This window comes from Suricata suricatta, chromosome 2, assembly GCF_006229205.1.
Source record: "Suricata suricatta isolate VVHF042 chromosome 2, meerkat_22Aug2017_6uvM2_HiC, whole genome shotgun sequence".
Lineage (NCBI taxonomy): Eukaryota > Metazoa > Chordata > Mammalia > Carnivora > Herpestidae > Suricata > Suricata suricatta.
Genome location: NC_043701.1, coordinates 22,072,511 through 22,093,327, shown reverse-complemented (window position 1 = coordinate 22,093,327; position 20,817 = coordinate 22,072,511). Strand labels below are relative to the sequence as shown.

The 20,817-nt window shown below is 41.7% G+C and overlaps 1 protein-coding gene across 5 annotated transcripts in view; it reads right to left on the bottom strand.

Annotated features, from left to right (window-relative positions):
• The window catches only part of UBE2H (ubiquitin conjugating enzyme E2 H), a 102,809-nt gene that overhangs the window by 5,895 nt on the left and 76,097 nt on the right, over positions 1 to 20,817 (bottom strand). For 3 of the 5 annotated variants that reach the window (XM_029923546.1, XM_029923540.1, XM_029923532.1), the window contains 3 exons: positions 18,692 to 18,731; positions 17,258 to 17,310; positions 3,018 to 3,146 (listed from right to left, as the gene is read on the bottom strand). In XM_029923546.1, the coding sequence (XP_029779406.1) occupies positions 3,018 to 3,146; positions 17,258 to 17,310; positions 18,692 to 18,731 (222 nt within the window). The remainder of the gene's footprint in view (positions 1 to 3,017; positions 3,147 to 17,257; positions 17,311 to 18,691; positions 18,732 to 20,817) is intronic. The other 2 variants (XM_029923565.1, XM_029923555.1) reach the window with 1 other exon arrangement.

Sequence of the window (20,817 nt, the reverse complement as noted above, 5' to 3'; positions counted from 1 at the left end):
GCCCTCTTCAGTGTATTCAAGGAAACACGTATGTTTTAAGGGCTTACTAGGTCAAGGCCTTTCAGGAGATAGAAAAATGAAGAGCAAGGTCACTAATGAGCAGCCAAGATGCAGATAAAAGCCATCAGCTGCCAAGTGCCATCGCAGAGAAGCCCGGGGGAAGGAATGCTCAGCTGCAGCGTGGGAGACGCCAGTCCAGGGGCAAAGCACGGCCTCCCCCACAGCACAGGGAGGAGGACGTGGCTGGGATGTTAAAAGACAACCCTGAGAACCACATGTGCAGCTGAAGCAAATAAGGCAAAATGTACAGGTCTGTATGGGTTATGGGGTCTATAGTTAAGTCATTCCATTTTGTTTCTGTTTTTCCTGTAGGGCTGAAACTTCCCCTGAAATAGGGTATTCTGTAATAATCGACAGTTGGGTATCTGACACGCATCTGATCTGATGGTCACGTATTGATACATTCAGGAGAACAGGCACAGACGGAGATCACATAGATAGTGAGAAAGCCCTGAACGGCACACCAAGATGCCACTCAGTGAAGGCTTTAAGCAGGAAAAGTGCCCCATCTTTAGACAGCTCCACTGGTGCCCGGCCATCCGACAGGCAGTTTGTATTTCCCTAAAAAAAAAAGCATCAACTAAATATGAATGCTGACTAATATTCCTGGTAAGAAAGTTTACCTACACTGACCTATAAGGCTAGGCGTGGAAATGTCTGGAAAGGTGGCCTGGGAGAGCGGTCACATCTAGACACATTTGGAAATCACCTACCTGGAGGGAATTATCAAAGCTGTGGGGAATGAATTAGCTCCCCAAGTGGTGATGGAGGATGAGAGAGGGCTGAAGAATTGAATCTTAAGAGAATGACCATGTTTAGGAATGGAATGAGAAAAGTTTTCAGGAAGGGAAGGGGCAAAATACCAAAGCTGCCGAGAAGTCAGGAAAATGGGTCTTGAGAAGGGTCCAAATGATTAGGGCGAATTGAGTTCACAGATTATCAGTAGAGGAGGGAAAACAAACTAGATCTCAGAGGTTTAGAGCAAAGGACAGAGAAGTCTGAAAAAGGCTTCGGAAATGGGAGTGCCTCTGATAGGCTGGGGGGTGGAGGAAAACCTAGGAGGAAGAGGAAGACCAACAGGCCAGGGGCCAGAGGAGTGAGTCTAAGCCAATTAAGATAGTTCTAGCCCTGATTTTCAGATTATGAAGGAAGACAAATGACAGCCAACACTGAAATTTCAGCAAGCTAAAATGCCCTAAGCTAGAGCTTGCCATTCTGAAATAAAAATGTAGATCAGATTCCTTTTGTAATTGGTACTACAGCAGATATGTACTGAAACAGGAAGAGTGCTAAATTGCTGAGGCATAATGAATGTAAGAACTATAGAAATATGCTCCACACTGAGATGTCTGTGGGCTGCAGACATGGTGAAGTGATTCCTCTGCCATAATCTTATTATTTTTTTAAAATGTTTTATTTAGTTTTGATACAGAGAGAGAGAGACTGAGCATAAGTGGGGGAGGGGCAGAGACAGAGGGAGACATAGCATCAGAAGCAGGCTCCAGGTTCTGAGCGGTCAGCACAGAGCCCGACGTGGGGCTCGAACCCATGAACGTGAGATCACAACCTGAGCCAAAGTCGGAGGTTTAACCGACTGAGCCACCCAAGCACCCCTCCTATGCCATAATTTTAATACAGTCTCATAACAGAATTGTAGCTGGTTGAAACAGACTGCTTTTTTATCTTGAAATACATGTTTATTTGGCTTTACAGATATTCTGCTACATAAACTGGATTTTAATTTGCAAAATACTTGGTAATTAATTGGTGTAGATTTATTTCTTTTCTATCTCAACAAAAGTACCAAAGAATACCCTACAGAGATCAGAAGAGGAGAAAACAAAGAAAAGGTAAGCCATTGTTCAAAAAACAGCTTCAAACGCACCTGTCTCGTACCTACATAGTGTAGAGTGAAGGCTTATGTGTTCCACGCTCTTGTAAAATATTTCTGCTGCCACCTCTTGCAAATGGACCTCAGAGGGGACACACAGTTGGCAAGAGATGACATTCCAAACTGCTCTACAGATGGACAAGTCATGCTCAAAATTAGGTGATACCAAGGCCTGCCATCTGGCTAGTAGAGCAGGCCTACTTTCATGGACTCTGAATTCCTTCCCTCTCTGGGGGGACTTTATCTAGACTCTTCACTACGAAGGTCCTCAAGCACATGGAGAGGTGAAAATGAACACCAGGAAGCCTCTGTGCAGTTCTAGAGGCTCTTTCCAAACTGCAAGTTCATTTCAGTGAACTTCACGTCCCATCGGCAGGTAAACTGTGTAAGAATGAGGCAGCGGGATTTTATCTCCTGAAGGATGACTGAGAGCACTACCACCCCGGGACCTTTCTGACTCAAACAGCACATTCCAAGTTTTACTAGAACACTGGGCCCTGGGGCCAGGTCCCTGCAGCAGGGAAGAAATGTGCCCAGACATAAGGTCTCCAAAGTCCAAGAAAATCAGCATGGGGCCAAGAAAAGAAGCCGGATGGGCATTCTCAATTCAATATGTAAAATTATACCAAAAAAAAAAAGGCATAAGGATAAACATGGCATTTCTCAACTTCCAAAGTTAACTGCTTCCCCAAGTGGCCTGGGTGACACTGTCCGGAAACAAATGCAAGATTATGCCTTTCATATTTTACTCTCAAGTCCAATCTTCTAATTTTACAAAAGGAAGGTAATGAAGGCTCAAGTTCTTTGCCTGGGTATCCGCAGGGATTTCCGGCAGCACCCAACACGTGCCTCCTGCCCTCTCCTCCTCTTCCTCCTTGCTGGGACCCTCAGCCTTCCCAAGGCGTCCATGACCCTCGGAACTGTGGGGGCTAGTGAGCTCCGCTCCAGCCCACAGAGAGCAGTCTCTTTTTAGGCCTGTTTTAGTAACTAAGGGCTTTTATTTAATGATCCTAGCCCAAATGACAGAACTTCTTCTGTCTCCAGTTGAATCTATTTGCCTTCTTACCTTTAATTTTCTGCTTGTATTCTTCCGGTCGATGGAGGTACATGGCTGCAGCATCACCGTTGAGAGGATCTATTGGGTTGGGATAGGCCAACAACTGGGGCAGGAAGGACTCAAATATATTGGTAAGATCTGAAAAGACAAACAGAAATATGTCACACAGAGAAAAAAGACAAGTTCACCTGAATTCACTTGAATTCCGTAATCAAAACTACTTATGTTCTTAAATAACCACATCAAAGTTTTCCATAAAAGTGTGCTCCATTACACATATGACCTGTATCACATATTCCTTTCAATACCAATTTAAAAATTTTTAATTTAATTTTCATTTGAAGAATCAGATGAAGGTATACCAGATATTTGCTTTCAAAGGCAACTGTCCTAATTCTAATTCACTCCACATTTTAAACCCAGAATTCAGATATAGTACATTTAAAGTGTCTAATTAAAACATGTGTACCCATACTCAACATTCTTACAAAGTGAGTAATTATCTCTTAATGTCGCCTTTTTCTCCAGCTTTGAAAGTCCCTGCTTTGCAAAGTATTCAAGCACCAGATCTTACAAAGGATTTTATGCACCTTGGCATTAATTCAATTCTCATCAGCTTTAATGGACATAAATATAACCAGTGTTTTTTTATAACCAGTTTTTCAATTATTCTGGCTAATGAAGGTAGGAACCTACATAGACCACTTAAAATCATAGATAACTGTAAGACAAAGAAGTATCAATTTACTGAATTTATTAATGATTGCTTTAATAAACATTTATTGACTCCGTCTTGCCAGATGCGGCACAACGTGGTGGGAACACAGATGACATTTACACACACAGCAAAGTCAACAAGAGCCCTCCAGTCACAGGGTTTTATAAAGGGAACAGGCCTTGCACGTTCCTGTCACTTCAGTGACGCCCTGACTCCCGTTCACAGCCCGTGAAGGGTGGATCTTAGTGCTGCCAGCTCTCTGCCCTGCGCCAGTTACTGTATCATGTTTGATAGAGAAATTTCTCCTTCTGGAGGGAATACTAACGTACAGCATAAAAACCACTCTTTCACTTACTCTGCTCTTTTCATGTATTAGAGAACTCTTATGCAAGATTTTCAATAAGCATTTGGTCAAAGCCCATCACTTTAGATTAGTGGTTCTCAGCCAGGGGTGATTTTGCTCCCCAGCAGACATGTCGTGATGTCTGGAAAAAGCTGGTTGTCACATCTGGATGAGGGAGGAGGACAGGTGATGCCACCAGCACTCGTGGACAGAGGCAGAGCTGCTGCTAAACATACTACAATGCGCAGGACAGCCCTTTACAATAAGTAAGTATCTGAGCCAAAATGTCAACAGTGCTGGGTCACCTAGGTGGCTCAGTCGGTTGAGCGTCCAACTTCGGCTCAGGTCATGATCTCACGGTTTTCGAGTTTGAGCCCTGCGTCGGGCTCTGTGCTGATGGCTCAGAACCTGGGGCCTGCTTCGTATCTGTGTCTCCCTCTCTCTGCCCCTCCCTGACTTGCGCTGTATCTGCACTGTCCAATATGGTAGCTGCTAGTCACATGTGGCTGCTGAAGCACTGTGGCTGGTGGGACTGAAGAATTGAATTTTTAATTAATTCTAATTAATTCAAATTTATATAACTACGCTTCGCTAGTAGAACGCGTACTGGACAGCTCAGGTATTGACAGCAATGTCACGGACAGTCCCAGGACAGCCAGCACAGTCCTGTTCCCATGTAGCGGGTACTGACAGAGCTGGTTCACCTTGAACCCCAAGTTACGGAGAGTTGGTATTACGTATAGACTGAAGCTATGTCACCTCCAAAAGGCTAACTTCTCAATGAAGCACGTTATAGTAAGATATTCCTATACCAGGAAGTAAATGCAGAGATTCCTAATCAAAAAAGGAAAACAGAAATAATCTTTCAAGGTAACCCCAATCACCTGAAGTAAGTTTTTTCCTATCTTACTTACAATTTTATTTATTTATTTATTTTTAAGAGACAGACAGAGCGTGAGCAGGGGAAGGGCAGAGAGAGAAGGAGACAGATTCTGAAGCAGGCTCCAGGCTCACAGCCTGATGCGGGGCTCAAGCTCACGAACCCCGAGATCATGATCTGAGCCAAAGTCGGCCGCTTACCCGACTGAGCCACCCAGGCGCCCTTATAATTTTATTTTTAAAAAGGAAGCAACATATTCAAAAAACCAACTGAAAACTACTCAAAGGCTGATAGAGAAAACTAGAGAATAATAAAGAATAGGGGAAAATATTTATGCTGTAATGATGGAAGGAAAAAGCCCATAAAATGGTATTTCTCTAGAATTGGAAGCATGTACCATACATATCGTAAAAGTATTTAAAAAGTCATCTCAAGGCAACAAATAGGCTTACGACTTCTACTTTCACACTTCAAGCGACACTTTGCTTTTTTACCTTTAAAAATGGCATTTTCCTATAAACGTGTCCTTTCTACTTTTGCATGTATGAAATATTTAAATAAAACAGAAGTCTAAAAAATTGAGGCAAATAATTCTGAAGGAAAAACAAGGAGTGGGAGGTTTACAAACTGAACATGATCCCAGAGGAGAGTTAACAAGAGTCACATTAACACTAATAATAGAAGCAGGAACGGTAGCAGCCAGCGTGCACTTACCAGCTGGGCCCTTGTACATGCTTCACACGTACACTTAGTTTCACTACAGCCAAAGAGCTAATTACCATCTCCATTCTGCATTCGGGGAAACTGTGGCACAAAGAGGTTAGGGAACTCATCCAAGAAGCAGATTTCAAACCCGGGCTTATCTACCATGCTGCCTCTGTCAGTAGATGAAATGAACGTTGTCTAAACTTTCATGACAGCAGGAGCTACTACCACATCTGGGCATTAATACTACATATCCTCAGAGATGGCCACCCTCATCTCAAAGTCTTCCCTTCTCACAGGTTGAGGGCCACTAGAATGATCTAAGCAGAGATCGTTAGGCATTTCTGTGGCTGAACTGTCTGATACTTCACAGAAGCAGTGTGCTTGTTTTCAAGTAGCTCAACCACAGAAAAGTAGCCCACGGCCATTCACAGATACCGGCATGTGGTGAGCTGGGAGGTCTCCCGTCTGGTGGTCATTAGAGGTGCTACTTAAAACGGTGAGCAGCTGGCGTGCCTGGGTGGCTCGGCCGGTTGAGCGTCCGACTCTTGGTTTAGGCTCCGGTCATAGTCCCGGGGTCATGGAATCGAGCCCCATGTTAGGGCTCCACACTGAGCATGGAGCCTGCTAAAGATTCTCTCTCCCTGGCTCCCTCCATGCTCTTGCTTTAAAATAAAGGTTAAAAAAAAAAAAAAGATTAGCAGCTGAATATTCATTCCTATCAAATAACAAAAACCTTAAAAAAAAGTGTCTGATTTATTCTCTTTAAGTTCAGAAGTGCTTTAGAAAGACTTGAGAAATATGGCGGACAACATGTTTCATAACTAGGTGTTTCATGTGTTCCAGGAAGGGATTTTTATACCCTTTCCCCACAACTTTTCAGTTTCTCAAGCTACCAATAGGTGGCTCTGCGTAGGTGTTTGTTCCCAAGTAAAGTAAAGGAACCCTCAAAAGTATTTGTTCTACCCTCCTTTTCCTGCCTTCCTCCATCAACACACTTCTGACCCATTTTACAGATGTGCTGATTCACACTTGTAAAACAGAAGGGCAGGAAAGGAAAAGTACACAGCCCAGCTCCAGGCACAGAGGGAACATTTTAAAGACCAGGATGCTGTGGCTTTGGCCACCTTCACGTAGTGGCTGACAGTGATTACCACTGAGGGCCCTTCCCAAGGAAGCCTCTCTCACAAGTTGCAGAGAAAAATCATCTTTCAAGATCAATGTTGGCAGAAGAGACCTAAACTACAAACTAAGAGTGAAAATAAAGATACTCACTTTTGGAAAAATCCATCATAAAATGAATATTTTCCCCTAGAATTAATGATAATAATAATAATAATAATAATAATAATAATAAGTTAACATCAGTTCAAAGTCTTTTTTAAAAAAATTAACCTACTTTTTGAAAGGGAGAGAGCCAGACATGGGATGCCCAGTAGAGAGATTACAGTCAGCTGTCTCCATAACTGGCTGCCATAATTTTTAAAGGAAAAGATCCTGGAGAAATGCGGCGTTGTCTGTTTGGGAGCACACAAGGGAGCGAGGGAAGGGCAGAGAGGGAGGGAGAGGGAGAATCCCAACAGGCTCCACACTGTCAGCACAGAGCCCAATGTGGGGCTCGATCTCATGGATCGGGAGATCACGATCTGAGTAATTATCAAGAGTCAGATGCTTAACCCACTGAGCCACGAGGTGCCCCAAAAAGTATGGCTTTCAATGAGCTGTGGACTAAACCAGCGTTCATAAAAATGCAGTCCACAAAGACAGATTCTTCAGCCTGATATTATAGCAACAATAGCAACTCAGTCCTCAGTTTAGGCATTTACACTAATACTTTGTATTCCAATTTAATTTTTAAAAACACTCAAATCCTACTGATCTCTCATCAAAAGTAGCACCATTTACTCCCTTCAACCCAGAGCCATGGTTCCTAGGTGAGTCTAGGGCCTGGCTGTTTGTCCATCAGAACTACCTGTGGAGTCTCAGACCTCATACCTAGCCCACGGACCCTGACCTAGAGCAGGCTGGCACCCGTGTGTACAGAAATGCACAGCCAGGAAACGCTACCTCCTCTACACCCCCTGTCCCTAGAGCCTTCTGTTCGTGGGCTCCTGAAAATATCCAGGGCTCTCAGCTAAGTTGCTCAGGGGGAGCCACTCCCTGCCCCTTTCAGCATTCCTTCCTGCCCACTCCTGTCACGGTCACTTCCTCCAGGTGGAGCTATTCCGAACTAAAGGTCAGAGGAAGTGGATCCATATGAGAGGGGCAAGAAAGGGCTGCTTTAGAGTAGAAGAGGCAGCGAGGTGTATCACCTAACACACCGCGGACATTGGGTAGAGCAAATTCCATTGCACCGAACACTCTCCAGCAAAATGGTGGACAACAGATGGAAAACCTAGAAGACCACAAGTCTAATCTCAGGCCTTCCACTGACTTGTTCTTTGACCTTAGGCAGGTCTCTTCCTCTCTGCATCTAAATTTCTTCCTCTGCAAAAAGAGAAGTATAATACTGCAGTTCCTTGCAAGGAAGAATTACACATCACTAAAAAGGACTCTAGAATAGGCTTCATACGGCATCAAAGGACTAGCCTAAAATATTTATAAAAATACGCCATCTTCTTAGAGTAGAAATTTCAGCTACCTGTATGGTATATATGTTAATTAAAATGAGTCGCAAAGGGGAATAAAAATGCACCAATTCTTAAAGTAAAGCCATCCTACTCCAGGTGACTCACAAAAAGACAGTAATGACTTAGAGGAGAAAACACAGGAGGGATGAATCACATATCATGTTTTATTCTTGGCTGTTTATGAACCAGTGACCAAAAGTTATTTCTTCCTCCTCTATTTCCTTCGAACATTAAAATGAAAACTTTGGTAATAAAGCATGCTGCTATCTTCAGGTTAAAAGCCTGTGGCTGCCTGAAGCTTGACGTGGTCTGGCCCACCAGGAACTAGAATTACCAGGCAGGCATTCCCCCCAGAGACATTAACTTCCATAATACTCATCTGCTTTTTAGGTTTAACACCCAAAATGCTGTAACTTAGAAACCACTGTGAATACACAGCTCAGTCATGACTAGGTGCCAAGAATCATCAAAGCCACTCCTCTCCTCAAAGGCCACCCAACTACCCCACTCCCCCCACTTTTGTAATCTACTCCTTGTTCCCTACATGTCCAAAGCCCTTTTAAAGTCCTTTTAAAGCCAAATAACATAAAGAAAACTTTGCTGGGAAAGACATCATTCACTTGCACAGCAGTGAGAACTCTGTGGTTTGCTGTGTTGGAAGTAGCTCTAGATACTCTTACTCTGGGAAGCTCATCATCTTGCAATTTTAAAGAAATAAGTCTGTGTTAGTAACTACCAAATCTTTCTAATCAGTCCTTTATATTTCTGGTCTTATCAAACTTGATATGTCTAAAATTACTTCTTTGAAAACCTAATCATTTTTCCTGATACCTAAGTAGACTCCAACATCCTTTCCCTAGGCTGCAAACCTCCAGAAGGACTTTGGTTAGGCTTTTCCTCCTTTATTCCATGTATTCACGTACTCAGTTTTCCAGACTCGCTACCTGTCTTAAAATGGCTCTGGTTCCTCTTCTGATTTTTCTGGCATGTAACTACACCAAGCCCGATGTACTATTCTACCCCAGATCAGGGCAGCCACCCTCGCTGGTGGCCTTCCAGGCTCCAAACCCTTGCCTCTATAACCGAAGAAAGCTCCCTTAAAACAATCACTCAGGCCATTTCCCATCATGAGCGAGTCTTGTTTTCCTTGAGAACTTTTCATATTTCAGAAGCATGCTATCCAAATGTATAGCTCACTGGTCCCCTGCCCTCTGATGGAGGACCTCTGACTTCTCAAGTTGAAATTCACTGTATTAACCACAACTCCTCAAAGTATTTATCTCTTCTATAATTCAACAGGGAGCAGGGCTGAGAAGAAGAAAATAAAAGTTCCACTCACAATTAGAGGTAAAAATTTGGAGAAAAATCACTTGTTGATTCTCGTGGACTAGAACTAATGATTCTCTAAGACTTATACAGATCTCTGTCCATGGACTTTTGGCCATTATGGTTGAAGCTAATGGCTACATAGTTGAGATCACTTGAGAATTTCAACCATGTTATTAATATCCTTGATTTATTAGAGAAAATTGGAAGCTGACCTTTCAAAACCCCATTAACTGACCTTTGCTCATCTTACATGCAACTGTAAGTAATCTACCATAAACTTCTAAGCAAGTCATAAATTTATATGCATTCAAAAGAAAACCAAGCATAAAATCCATTTCAGTCCATTATTTTTGGTAGGGGGAAGAGTTAAACACACACATTAATGTACATGTAGTCACATTTTTATCGGATTGAACCAGGGCAGATAAAATTTCCAGATTTCGCTCAGTTATTTAATAATTTGGGTTAACAGATAGATGTGAGTTAGCTAGCTCCTAAGAAACTGGAATATTAATGATGGATTTTAAAATTTCTCCTGCTTACAGTCTGTGAACACTAAAAAAAAGTGAAATTCTACCCTCATACACAAAGAGTCCGAAACCTATAAATTTCTTCACCCAAGGAACGGCACTTCTTGGGCTCAAGCAGTTGTTCTACGTGCAGGACATGGCAAGCAGGGACCCTAAAAGGTGACAGACATCTTGAAGAAAACTTCAAAAACACTGCTCAGGAGGAATGCCCTCAGAAATGCCCTTGTGGACGTACAAGAAAAAATGGCATTGAGATTAAAAATAATATCCTCCAAAAGAACTAATTCAAACCCCACTTCAAAGAGAAAAACCTATTCCTACCGCTGTTCTCAGGGCACATACATGGCGAGCAGAAGCAGACCACCCCACAAGGACGTCCTGTGGTGCCGTGGCACAGGGCCAGCTGGCCACAAGGCCTGCCATACCACAGTTTACTGAATGCTGACATGCTGCTGATGGAATCATGTATCAAGCCACCAATCTGCTGGATGATGAATTCAAGAATGTATCCAATTACTCCACTGAGAGGGTCTCCTGTGTTTGTGTGGATAAAGTATGTAAAAGGTCTGAATTCATCAGATTTACAAATGTTCTCAAGTTAGTCCATGGGGATCTTTTAAAGACAGAATAAGGTCTTATGAAGAGGGTCATGCAAGCAAAAAAACAAAACACTTTTCACACCTTTCAAAAAAGAAAAAAGGAGTGCAATTAGTAGGAATAAGTATTAATGAACAAAGAAGTTTTGCAGTATGATTGATATACTTAATCTCACGAGTGGGAGCATTATAATTTTTAAGTATTCCAAGGTAAAAACAGATATTTTTGTTATACGTTGGAAAGGGCAATGTCAAAGACATAGGGAACTAAAACCTGGATGAACACCAGATACATTCCACTAAGTGCCAGATCACCAGGCCACCAACCAGAGGTGTGTAGTTACAGAACATGGAACGTTTTATCGTGCTCTGCCAGACCGAGAAAACCATCTCCCGCTCACTGCAGCTCCCTCCCTCCGAGGCCTTCAACTGTAGAGATCTGCAGAACATGAACGCTGCCAGAGATCACAAGGAAGAAAGCAGGTTCCTGTCCACCAAATACATGACCTTTGCTGCCATGTGGGTCTCAAGCACCTCCCACTTCCCTTGGGTGCTGTTTAGACTAGGCGCTCATCCATTCAAAACTTGTAGGACCCTGCTTACCTTAAATAACTGCTAGCTGAAACACAGGGATAGGATTTGTTATTAAGTTTCCAGGAATATGGGCAGGTAATGTATAATTAGCTAGCTGGTATTCTTACAGTCACAGCAAAACTCATTACTAAAGTTTTTAATTACTAGGTAATAATTTAGTCTGTCTTTAAGGTCAGGAAAAAAAGATAACTACATGCAGTTACAAGGGAAGTGGCCACACATGGCAAAGACTTTACACAGTGATCACAAGCAAGTGACGAGGAGACAAGGCTGTATCATCATGATGGGGCCCTGAAACTGAAGCCTCCAAGAGGGTGGAACATAGCTGTGTCTGTCTGTCTGTCAGGGTTACAGCCCGGGTCACTGTCCCACACTCTGGAAGCCTGACCACTCCATGATCCTAATACTGACCACCGGTGAACCTGAATGCGGTGTTTTTAATGAGTTTCTGTAAAGTTTTTCAACTTCAAGATGACCCTGTTTTCCTGTGCATAGTTAATCTCCTGGGCCACATACCAACACCACATTTGAATACCTCCAAGCAGGCAGACAGAGGAGGTGGACCATGGAGCTAGCTAAGCATTGCTGAAGCCATCAAATACCAAACTCGGCATGTTTCTTTATCTCCTGCAGTTGACATCTGCTCCACAGTAGTGGAAAGAAACTCCTCCACTTGGCCTCTAAGACTTAGACTCGTAATGACATCCAGCTGCTCCAAAGGCAGGCTGATGTTTATGATTCCAGCATGGACGGATCAATACTGAGTTTTCAAGCCTGTTCTCAAAAGGTAGTTGTTGGCCAATCAATCATCCATGCAGACAGATACATGTATCTCTTGTCTGTGTAGCTACATTAAAATGGCTAGAAACACAGCAAATGCTAGTGGAACATAAAGCATTATTTTGGGACAGTTACCTTTAGCCAGAATTTTAATTGTTTGGAAAGACTCACAGGCCACTTGACTGAAAAGAGGGATGGAATAAATATTTCCAGCATGAGAAAGCTTAAATTAAATAGGCCCACAGTATAGTACTATTAAATAAACTTATAGTTTAAAATTGTTCTAAATGTTGGGGTGCCTGGGTGGCTCAGTCGGTTAAGCAGCTGACTTCGGCTCAGGTCATGATCTTGCGGTTTATTAAGTTCGAGCCCACATCAGGCTCTGTACTGACAGCTCAGAGCCTGGTGCCTGCTTCAGATTCTGTGTCTCCCTCTCTCTCTGCTCCTCCCCCACTTGCGCTCTGTCTCTTTCTCTCAAAAATAAAATAAACATTAAAAAAATGAAAAAAAAAATAAAATGGTTCTAAATACTTAGTCAAAGAAACTTCGTTTCTCTTGTCTAATTTAAGTCCCTGAAGGGGCGCCTGGGTGGCTCAGTCGGTTGAGCGGCCGGCTTCGGCTCAGGTCAGATCTCACGTTTGTGGGTTCGAGCCCCGCGTCAGGCTCTGTGCAGACAGCAAGCTCAGAGCCTGGAGCCTGCTTCAGATTCTGTGTCTCCCTCTCTCTGCCCCTCCCCCTCTCATGCTCTATCTCTCTCTGTACCCAAAATAAGTAAAACATTAAAAAAAAAATTTTTAATTTAAGTCCCTGAAGTACTCCTTTTGTTGTAGGCAACTTCATTTGTCTGTGACTGACTCCCCAGTCAATTTCCCAAATGTTGATTTTTCTCACCAGCAAAATAAGAGGAGTATCCAGTCCATTGGTTAGCACCCCTAAAGGTGAGAAAGAATAAAACTGTAAACTGCCCAATTTGTAAGAAAATTGTCTTTGACCTTACGTGTCCACAACTTAATCCACAAAATAAGTAACTTACCAAGTCAGTTGAAAAATAAGTAAAATTGAACTGGAGAGAAACACAATTGACAGAGGTGAAGAATGCATGACCCAGAGAGGTGGGAAAGAAATTACAGCTGAGTTGAAGTGGAGGTACACGGGCCTCCAGGAGTGTGGGCAGAAAAGCCAACTGCAGATAAAATATATTTGGGAGTAAAAAGGGAAACTGGAAAATGGTAGGTAGGAACGCTTAAAAAGTTGCCTGTGGTTTAATAAACTTTCCTTCCATCAATCTTTAAAATCACAGTTGTTTCTGAAACTAAAAAAAATTCAGATCCTCTTGCCTGCATTTTAAGTTTTCCAGAGCTTTTACCCTTGTGTCTGGAAGAGCAGGAAGGGATATATTAAAAAAAAAAAAAAAAAAAAAGGCAAGAAAAAGATGCGTTCATGCAGGAAATCAAATCAAATCAATTTTGTGATGGCATCTGCAACTTTCCTTTTAATGGCACAAGGGTTAACAACAGTAACTTCATACTCAATGGCTTCGTATGATGACAAGCATCTTTAGGAAATTAACCATATTACCCACTATAATTAACTCTCTTGCAAGGTTAAATAATACAAAATTGAAAATTACTGGGTGATTACACTACAGTCGTACCAATTCTAAGTTTCTGAATGAACAAACTACATGGGAACTTGGCAAAGGAAAACAAATGACAATAGAAGGAATGAGTCAACGTGGGCAACCAGAAATCAATTTTCTTTTTGGGGGTGGGTGGGGGGACTAGAGAACTAAATCTGCTACAAACATGAACACTGATTAATAGCAGGTTATGAGAAGTATAAATCTGAAGTTTCAACTGGGAATTGCTGCTATTCTACAAATAGGTATATCCATTGCACAGCACATGCCTTGCGGTGAAGTTAATTGCAGGAAATTTCACAAGTAACTCCTTGCTCCTCGCTGTGTTATATGGCAGAGGTGTTGAGACAAGTTTTGGTTGCCAGGCTAAGCCTTTTGGTTTTCAGCTGAATGTTTGTATTAACATGCCAACTTTCTCCCACTGTTTTATATTAAATTAGGGTTTTTGTCCTTTGAACTAAGATTCTCTCAAGAATCATAGCAGGAAACTGAATGACTCCAAATTTACCAATTATAGACTAACCTTCAATGCCAGAGTCTTTGGCAGTTTGTAATAAAAATTCAGTTTCAATTTCAGGATCAGATTAAGTCTAAAAGAAATTTCAAGGTCATTGGTGCCAACCATTTCTATGTACTTTTACATAAATTGTAATTCCCTGCTCCTAAAACTTCCCATGAAAGAAATGTTGACTTTTCTTGAGGAGCAGTTTGGGTTTAAGCAAAATGTCAGAACACTTCTCCCATGCTGAGTATGCATTTTTGACCACACTCCAATAATCCTCCTTCTTGGGTCCCTGCATTATCTGCAACGTTAGTGTGTCCACGTTCATGTGATATGGAACACTTAATGATAACTTATACACATGTAAGAGGGAAAACAAAGTTCACTTTGACCAATGTGATTTAATCCTTGTTACTAAGTGCTTGACAAAGTAATGCTTTACTAACATTCCATACATGTGATGAAATAAATCTTAAGTTACGCTGGGCTTCTGCTTCCAAGTCTGTTCTGAATTTCATACACCCGCTGGTAGGAAAGTAAAATGGTACAACCATTTTGGAAAACAGTCTGTCAGTTCCTCAAATGGCTGCCCAGAGTTACCATGGCATTCAGCAGTTCTGTTCCTAGGTACACACCCAAGAAAAACGAAAACATATGTCCACATAGAAACTTGTGCACAAACATTTATACAGGCATTATTCAAAGCAGCTGAATGGTAGAAACAGCCCAAATGGCCATCATCTGACAAATGGATAAAAACGTGGTAGCTGTACAATAGACTATTATCTGGCCACGAAAGGTATAAAGTACCAACTCATGCTACAACACGATGAAGCTTGAAAGCATTATGTGAACTCAAAAGAGCCAGTCACAAAAGACAACACATTACATATTCCCTTATAAAAATCCCAGAATAGGCAAATCTGTAGAGACAACAAGTAGATCAGTCACTGCCTAGGGTTCAGGGAGGAAGGTTAGAGGGATGGAGGAGTGACAGCTGAAGGGTACGGGGTTTTGGGTATTTTTTTTTAAGGTGAAGAAAATCTTCTATGATGAAAAGGTGGTGATGGCTATGCATAACTGTGACTTTGCTTAAAAACTATCAAATTACATGCTCTAAATGGGTGAATATCATGTGTACGAATTATAATTCAATAAGCTGTTATTTTTTTAAAAATCTGTTTTGTGATGGGAAGTACTTGAGAATCAGCAAATCTCTTCCACAAAGCTTTTCTGGTCAATAGTAAAAGAAGTAGTTGAAGTCCAATTTACTTTACTGTAATGGGAACCAGCACGTAGTATTTTGTTATGTACATTTCTAAAATGTGAATGCAGTTTAAGAAAACACATCATTACATCAGCTATTCCAGGCAGCCTGCCAATGAGACATTTTTACCAAAAAAAAAAAAAAAAATCTTAAAAGGAATCCATTTAACCAACCTCAGAGTATATGTTCTTTCTTGTTGCCTCATCTCCTTAGAAGCCATTGTATCCCTAAAATTCTCATGTTTAACACTACTAGGCATGATTCATTCAGTCAATAATTCAACAAAGATCTGAACCCTTATTGTACACCATGCACTGTTTTAGGCAACTGTATACGTGTGTACACACACACACACAACACACAATCGCCCCTGCTCTTGGGCTTACAGACAAACAATAAACAAATGCTGCTTCAAAGGCAGGTTTTTACTACAGAGTGCTCTGCTTTGGAGGAACGTTGTTTTAGATGGAGTAGCTAGGAAAGGTTTCTCGGAGAGATGTCGGAGGTGAGAAAAGAAGGTGCCAGCCATATAAAGACCAGGGAGGGTACCTCCGGGCGAAGGAAATGATTCTTGAATGGCAGAATCAGGAGGAGAAAAGCAACTCGAAAGGAGGACTAACGGTGTGCTGCTGGTGACCAGCTTTCCATGGCGGGCCCCACGCACCGGCCCCGTGCAAGGTATCTGGCAAAGCGGTCTGCAGACCGTGGCTGGAGTAAGAGGTCTTCTGATTCTTCAGTAAGAAAGGCCCGCGCTCGTCAAGCCCTGCCTCAGGGGACTTTCTTGAACTTCTGGGGGCGGTCTGTTCCCTGCTCTACTCACTCTTCCACCGCACATGGGTACAGGCACGGTGCTAGGAGTGCTGGGACACACACACCAGCCAGAAATGCACCCCAGCGGCCCCTGTGGCGGGAAGTAATCTAGTGGCATAAAAAAGTGGGCAGGAACACCACGCACAGGTAAAAAGTAGAAGTGGGCCACAAGAAGGGCTGTGGAGTGTAGGGGTGAGATCAGCTGGAGTGCCAGGGGAAGCCTCGTTGGGGGGGGGGGGGGGGGGGCATGAGAGCCTGTGACACCTGAGAACCTGCACATGGTGGGGCAGGGGAGACTGATCGGTTGTATTCCTAATTAACTTTACATAGATTTCCAAATATTTGTAGCTCCCCAACCAAGTTTCAAGCTCAGGCAGAAAAGGCCTGATGTTCCTGACATCTCTCTGCGATGCTGAGCATTGTGCTACATAAAACAGTACACGGGTCCACGCAGTACATGCAACTGGTGGGCTGGTTCACCGTAAGAGAGATGTTGACGTTAGCACCGAGGCAAGGCTCCACAATGAGGTTGGGCCTTCAAAACAGAGGACTCCCCAAACCTGTAAATACACCATCTCGCTTCACAGGGACATTCCTAGGAGTTTTTCCCAAACTCCAAGGTATTACAGGTAAACATGTATAAAATGTGCTTCTGAACACACACATGCTTACATGTTTATTTTATGTCCGCATATGTACATCACTATACCTTAAGTTCCAAATCTCACAAGATTATTTTAGATTCCTGTTAAGTCAAAGTTTGTACTTGGGAGAAAATAGTTTTTTTCACTGATCAAACATTCCCATCCAGGCCCTCTTAATCCTTTCCCATTCCCAACAAAACATCTTAAACCAAAGAAAAGCCAGACAACATTTTTTAGGCAGTGTCGCAACATCTCTAAAAAGTATTCCATGGCCAAACTCACCATAGAGAGCTGTCCAAGTTTGATTAATTACATCTAGACACACAGTTCCTGACCTGAAACAGATGGAAAGAATGGCATTTTTTTAAAAAATTAGGAAGCTAGTTTCATGTACCTGGAAGCTAATTTTATTTACCAAGAAGAGTACTTTAAAGAGGAAGGGAGGGAGGAAGGAAGGGGAAAAAAATCCCAATTAGGGAAAGTATGATGAAGAGCAGAATATATGCAAAGTCTTAGTGCTTCCTTAGAGACTAAAAGCAAAAATCAGAAACTATACAATGGAGAAACCAGACAACACCTTCACAGGTGATTAAAATTAACACTAGCAGCCAGGGACAGACAAACCCGTATGTCTCCCCAGCACCCTGAGGACACAATTACGCTTTGTGGTTTTCTGGTCTTAAGTGCATATTCTGAACCTCATGACGAGGAAATATCAGCAACCCCAAATTGAGGGATGGTCTTTAAAATAACTGATCTATCTTCTTTTAAAAATGTCAACTTTATAGAAGCTGAGGAACTATTTGAGATTATAGTAGTTTATAAAGAAACATTGACAACTAAGTGCAATATATGATCCCTGACTGTATCTTTCATGGGGAGGGGGGGACGGGTGCCAAAAAGGTGCATTGCTGGGCTGCGGCAGATTAAAAAGTACAGTATTGATACTCAATTCCTGAACCTAGCGAGTATACTGTACTTATGTAACAAAACATCTTTGTTGTTAAAATGACGATACACAGAAGTACAGAAAGTCAGCAGGGCATCATGTGTATATACAACCTACTCACAGAGTTCAGAATACCTGTGTGTGTGTGTGTGTGTGTGTGTGTGTGTGTGTGTGTGTGTGTGTGTAATAGCAAAATTTAGTCACAACAAGGAAAGACTGCAGAACAAAAAAATCACATATTGTAAATAGCATCAGAAATACACAATAGGAAGAATATTTTAAAATATCACTAATAAAATATTAGAAGGAAAGAAAGGGTAAGTAAGACTCATTAACGGAAATGAAACCACGGTCATTCATGTTTGCTTTACTCTTAAGAACTAAGAAACACTTTACGGGCTGAAAAGAGTAAATCTGTACGCAGAAAACAGATCTATGACTGTGTCCATGCAAAGAGAACAGAGATGTGAACTATTACACATGTGAGCTGGGTGTTGGGGGGTGGGGGGGGAGGGGGAATAAAGGACCTAATCATGGCAATGGAAAAACTAAGCAGCCCAACAGCCGAGTGTGAACGAAGTGGGTTAGAATATCATATCCCTGGGCCTCTATAGTTTAAGAGACCATACAGTCCTCTCTGTTGATAAAATCCAGAAAGATAGAACTGAGACTTTTTTTAAATAATGGGGAGAGAGAGAGAGATGAGAGATGAATGCTAATAAGAGCAGTTGCTGCTAAGATTTAAACATTTTTAAATAGTTACTTACGCTTCATCAATGTTGGGATGGAAAATTTTATTCATGAATCCTGTAAAAAGAGATGTTTATTAGCAGCAAAAAGTACCCAGAGAACAATTCGTTTTTAAAGTATTTTAGTACTGGAAACAATCTCATTATTAGAAAAAGGTGATGATACCCAGAACTCATTTCTTTTAATCTTAAATGTTTGGTTACTCATAAGACTATATGACCCCCTGACAGTGTCAATTACTTAAAATTCAGGTTCTAGAAGAGTTCTATTTAAAAAGTGAGCAAAGTTTGAAAGCAATTCAGCTTCTTATACAAAATAATCATGAAAAGAAATTGTTTTCTGAGCTATGAAGGTACTTGACAAGAAAATCTGTAGTACTAAGTGGGTTATACCTAGTACCAATTGGTTTTACCAGCAAGTTAAGAAAGCTACACCCTGACTTCCCTCCAAGTCTTGTTCAACCTCCAAATTTGGAGGTTCTGCATTTAAACTTCTCCTTCTGAAGCTCAGTTACCGGTATCACACCATTACACTGTGTGCGGAACATGAATGAAGCTCTTGAGACACTAAAGGAGTACCGCTTCCAAACCACAAAGGATTTCATAACAGTGACCAAAATATTTAACTTTAGTCTACTCATTCCAGGAAACCCAGTTTTGATTAAAATTGGGGCAACCAAGAAATGAGGCAAGGAGTTAAAGAAAAATCTGTAAGATGGCTATATTTGTCAGGGATTCAGGTTTTTTGATTTATTCCTAGAAGAACAAGTAGAGACTTACAAAGATTTTATTTTTAAGCAATCTCCACACCCAACGTGGTGCTCGAACTCACAACCCTGAGATCGATTCGCATGTGCTACTGACTGAGCCAGCCAGGTGCCCCTAGACTTTAACATATATGTTGACATTTAAATTCCAAGGAGATATTAGTTTTTACTGTAATTAAAACCAGGATTTAATCAGTTTGTGTACATGCAAATGACAATACGTGAAAGCAGAGATCCACTGTCAAAGCCGCTGTTTTATCCATATCGTCTCATTTCAAGACCTTATTTCATTCCGTACTATCACTGTGTCCCTCTCAATCCCACCCTCCCTCACCCCCACCTCGCATGTCTCTTTCCTCCATTCAAAAATATTTGGTCAACACCTATGTGTCAGGCACTGTGCTTGCTCAGAGTATGAGATAAGGAAGGCAGGACCTATCTCCAGGAGGTCAGTGCAGCAGTGAGACCAGACACAAGGAAGGAAGGGCGATACCCACAAAGAACAGACACAGCTAGAGGTACGGGAAGGGAAAGAGGAAGACACCAGGGGAGATGCAGGGAAGTGGCATCAGAGGAGGACTCTCAAGGACAAGTTCCAACAAAGGTCATTTCCTGGGAAAATCTAAGCACCTTCTCTAGACTTAGAAAACGGGGTTAATACAAAATTCCAGGTATTCCATAGTTTTTTTGTGTGTTGAAATGGCTTCATGTTTTTACTGCTATCAAGAGAACCCAAGCCATGTTTAAATTACTCTCATGTAAAAAGAAATGCTTTGTGTCCAATTACTATTTCATATTAATTTTTCATTAAGGAAATAAGATGCCTCCAAGTCTAGATTTAAGAAGTATGTGTTTATTGAAGAGATTAAACTAAGCCAATACAAATGTGCATGTCTTAATGTTAAGAGGATAAAAATTCTGTATGACCTTAGAAACACACACTAATAAATGTGCTCAAGAAGACCCGTGAGGATATTCATCGCAGCATTATATATAAAAGCCAAAAACCTAATGCAATCCTATCAAAAGAGACTGGAGGAACTGCAGTATAATAGCCACATGTTGGGAGTCCACTAAAGCCAAGGTAATGAACTAGATTAGATCAGTAAGTAACTTGGATAGACCCATCACTGAGGGGAGGGGAATATAAGCTGTGTATTTACAGCATGATACCATTTAGATGAACTAAAACAAAGCAACACTACATATCTCTATGGTAACAAGTATAGAAAACTGTACTGGACCAACATATATCCCAAACTCAAAAAAGTAATTATTTCAGTGAGGGAGCAGGATCAAAGTCATGGTGGGAACAGGGAATGGAACGGGAATGGTGATTAAGGATGAATCTATCTGTAATACTATGTTCCTTTTAAA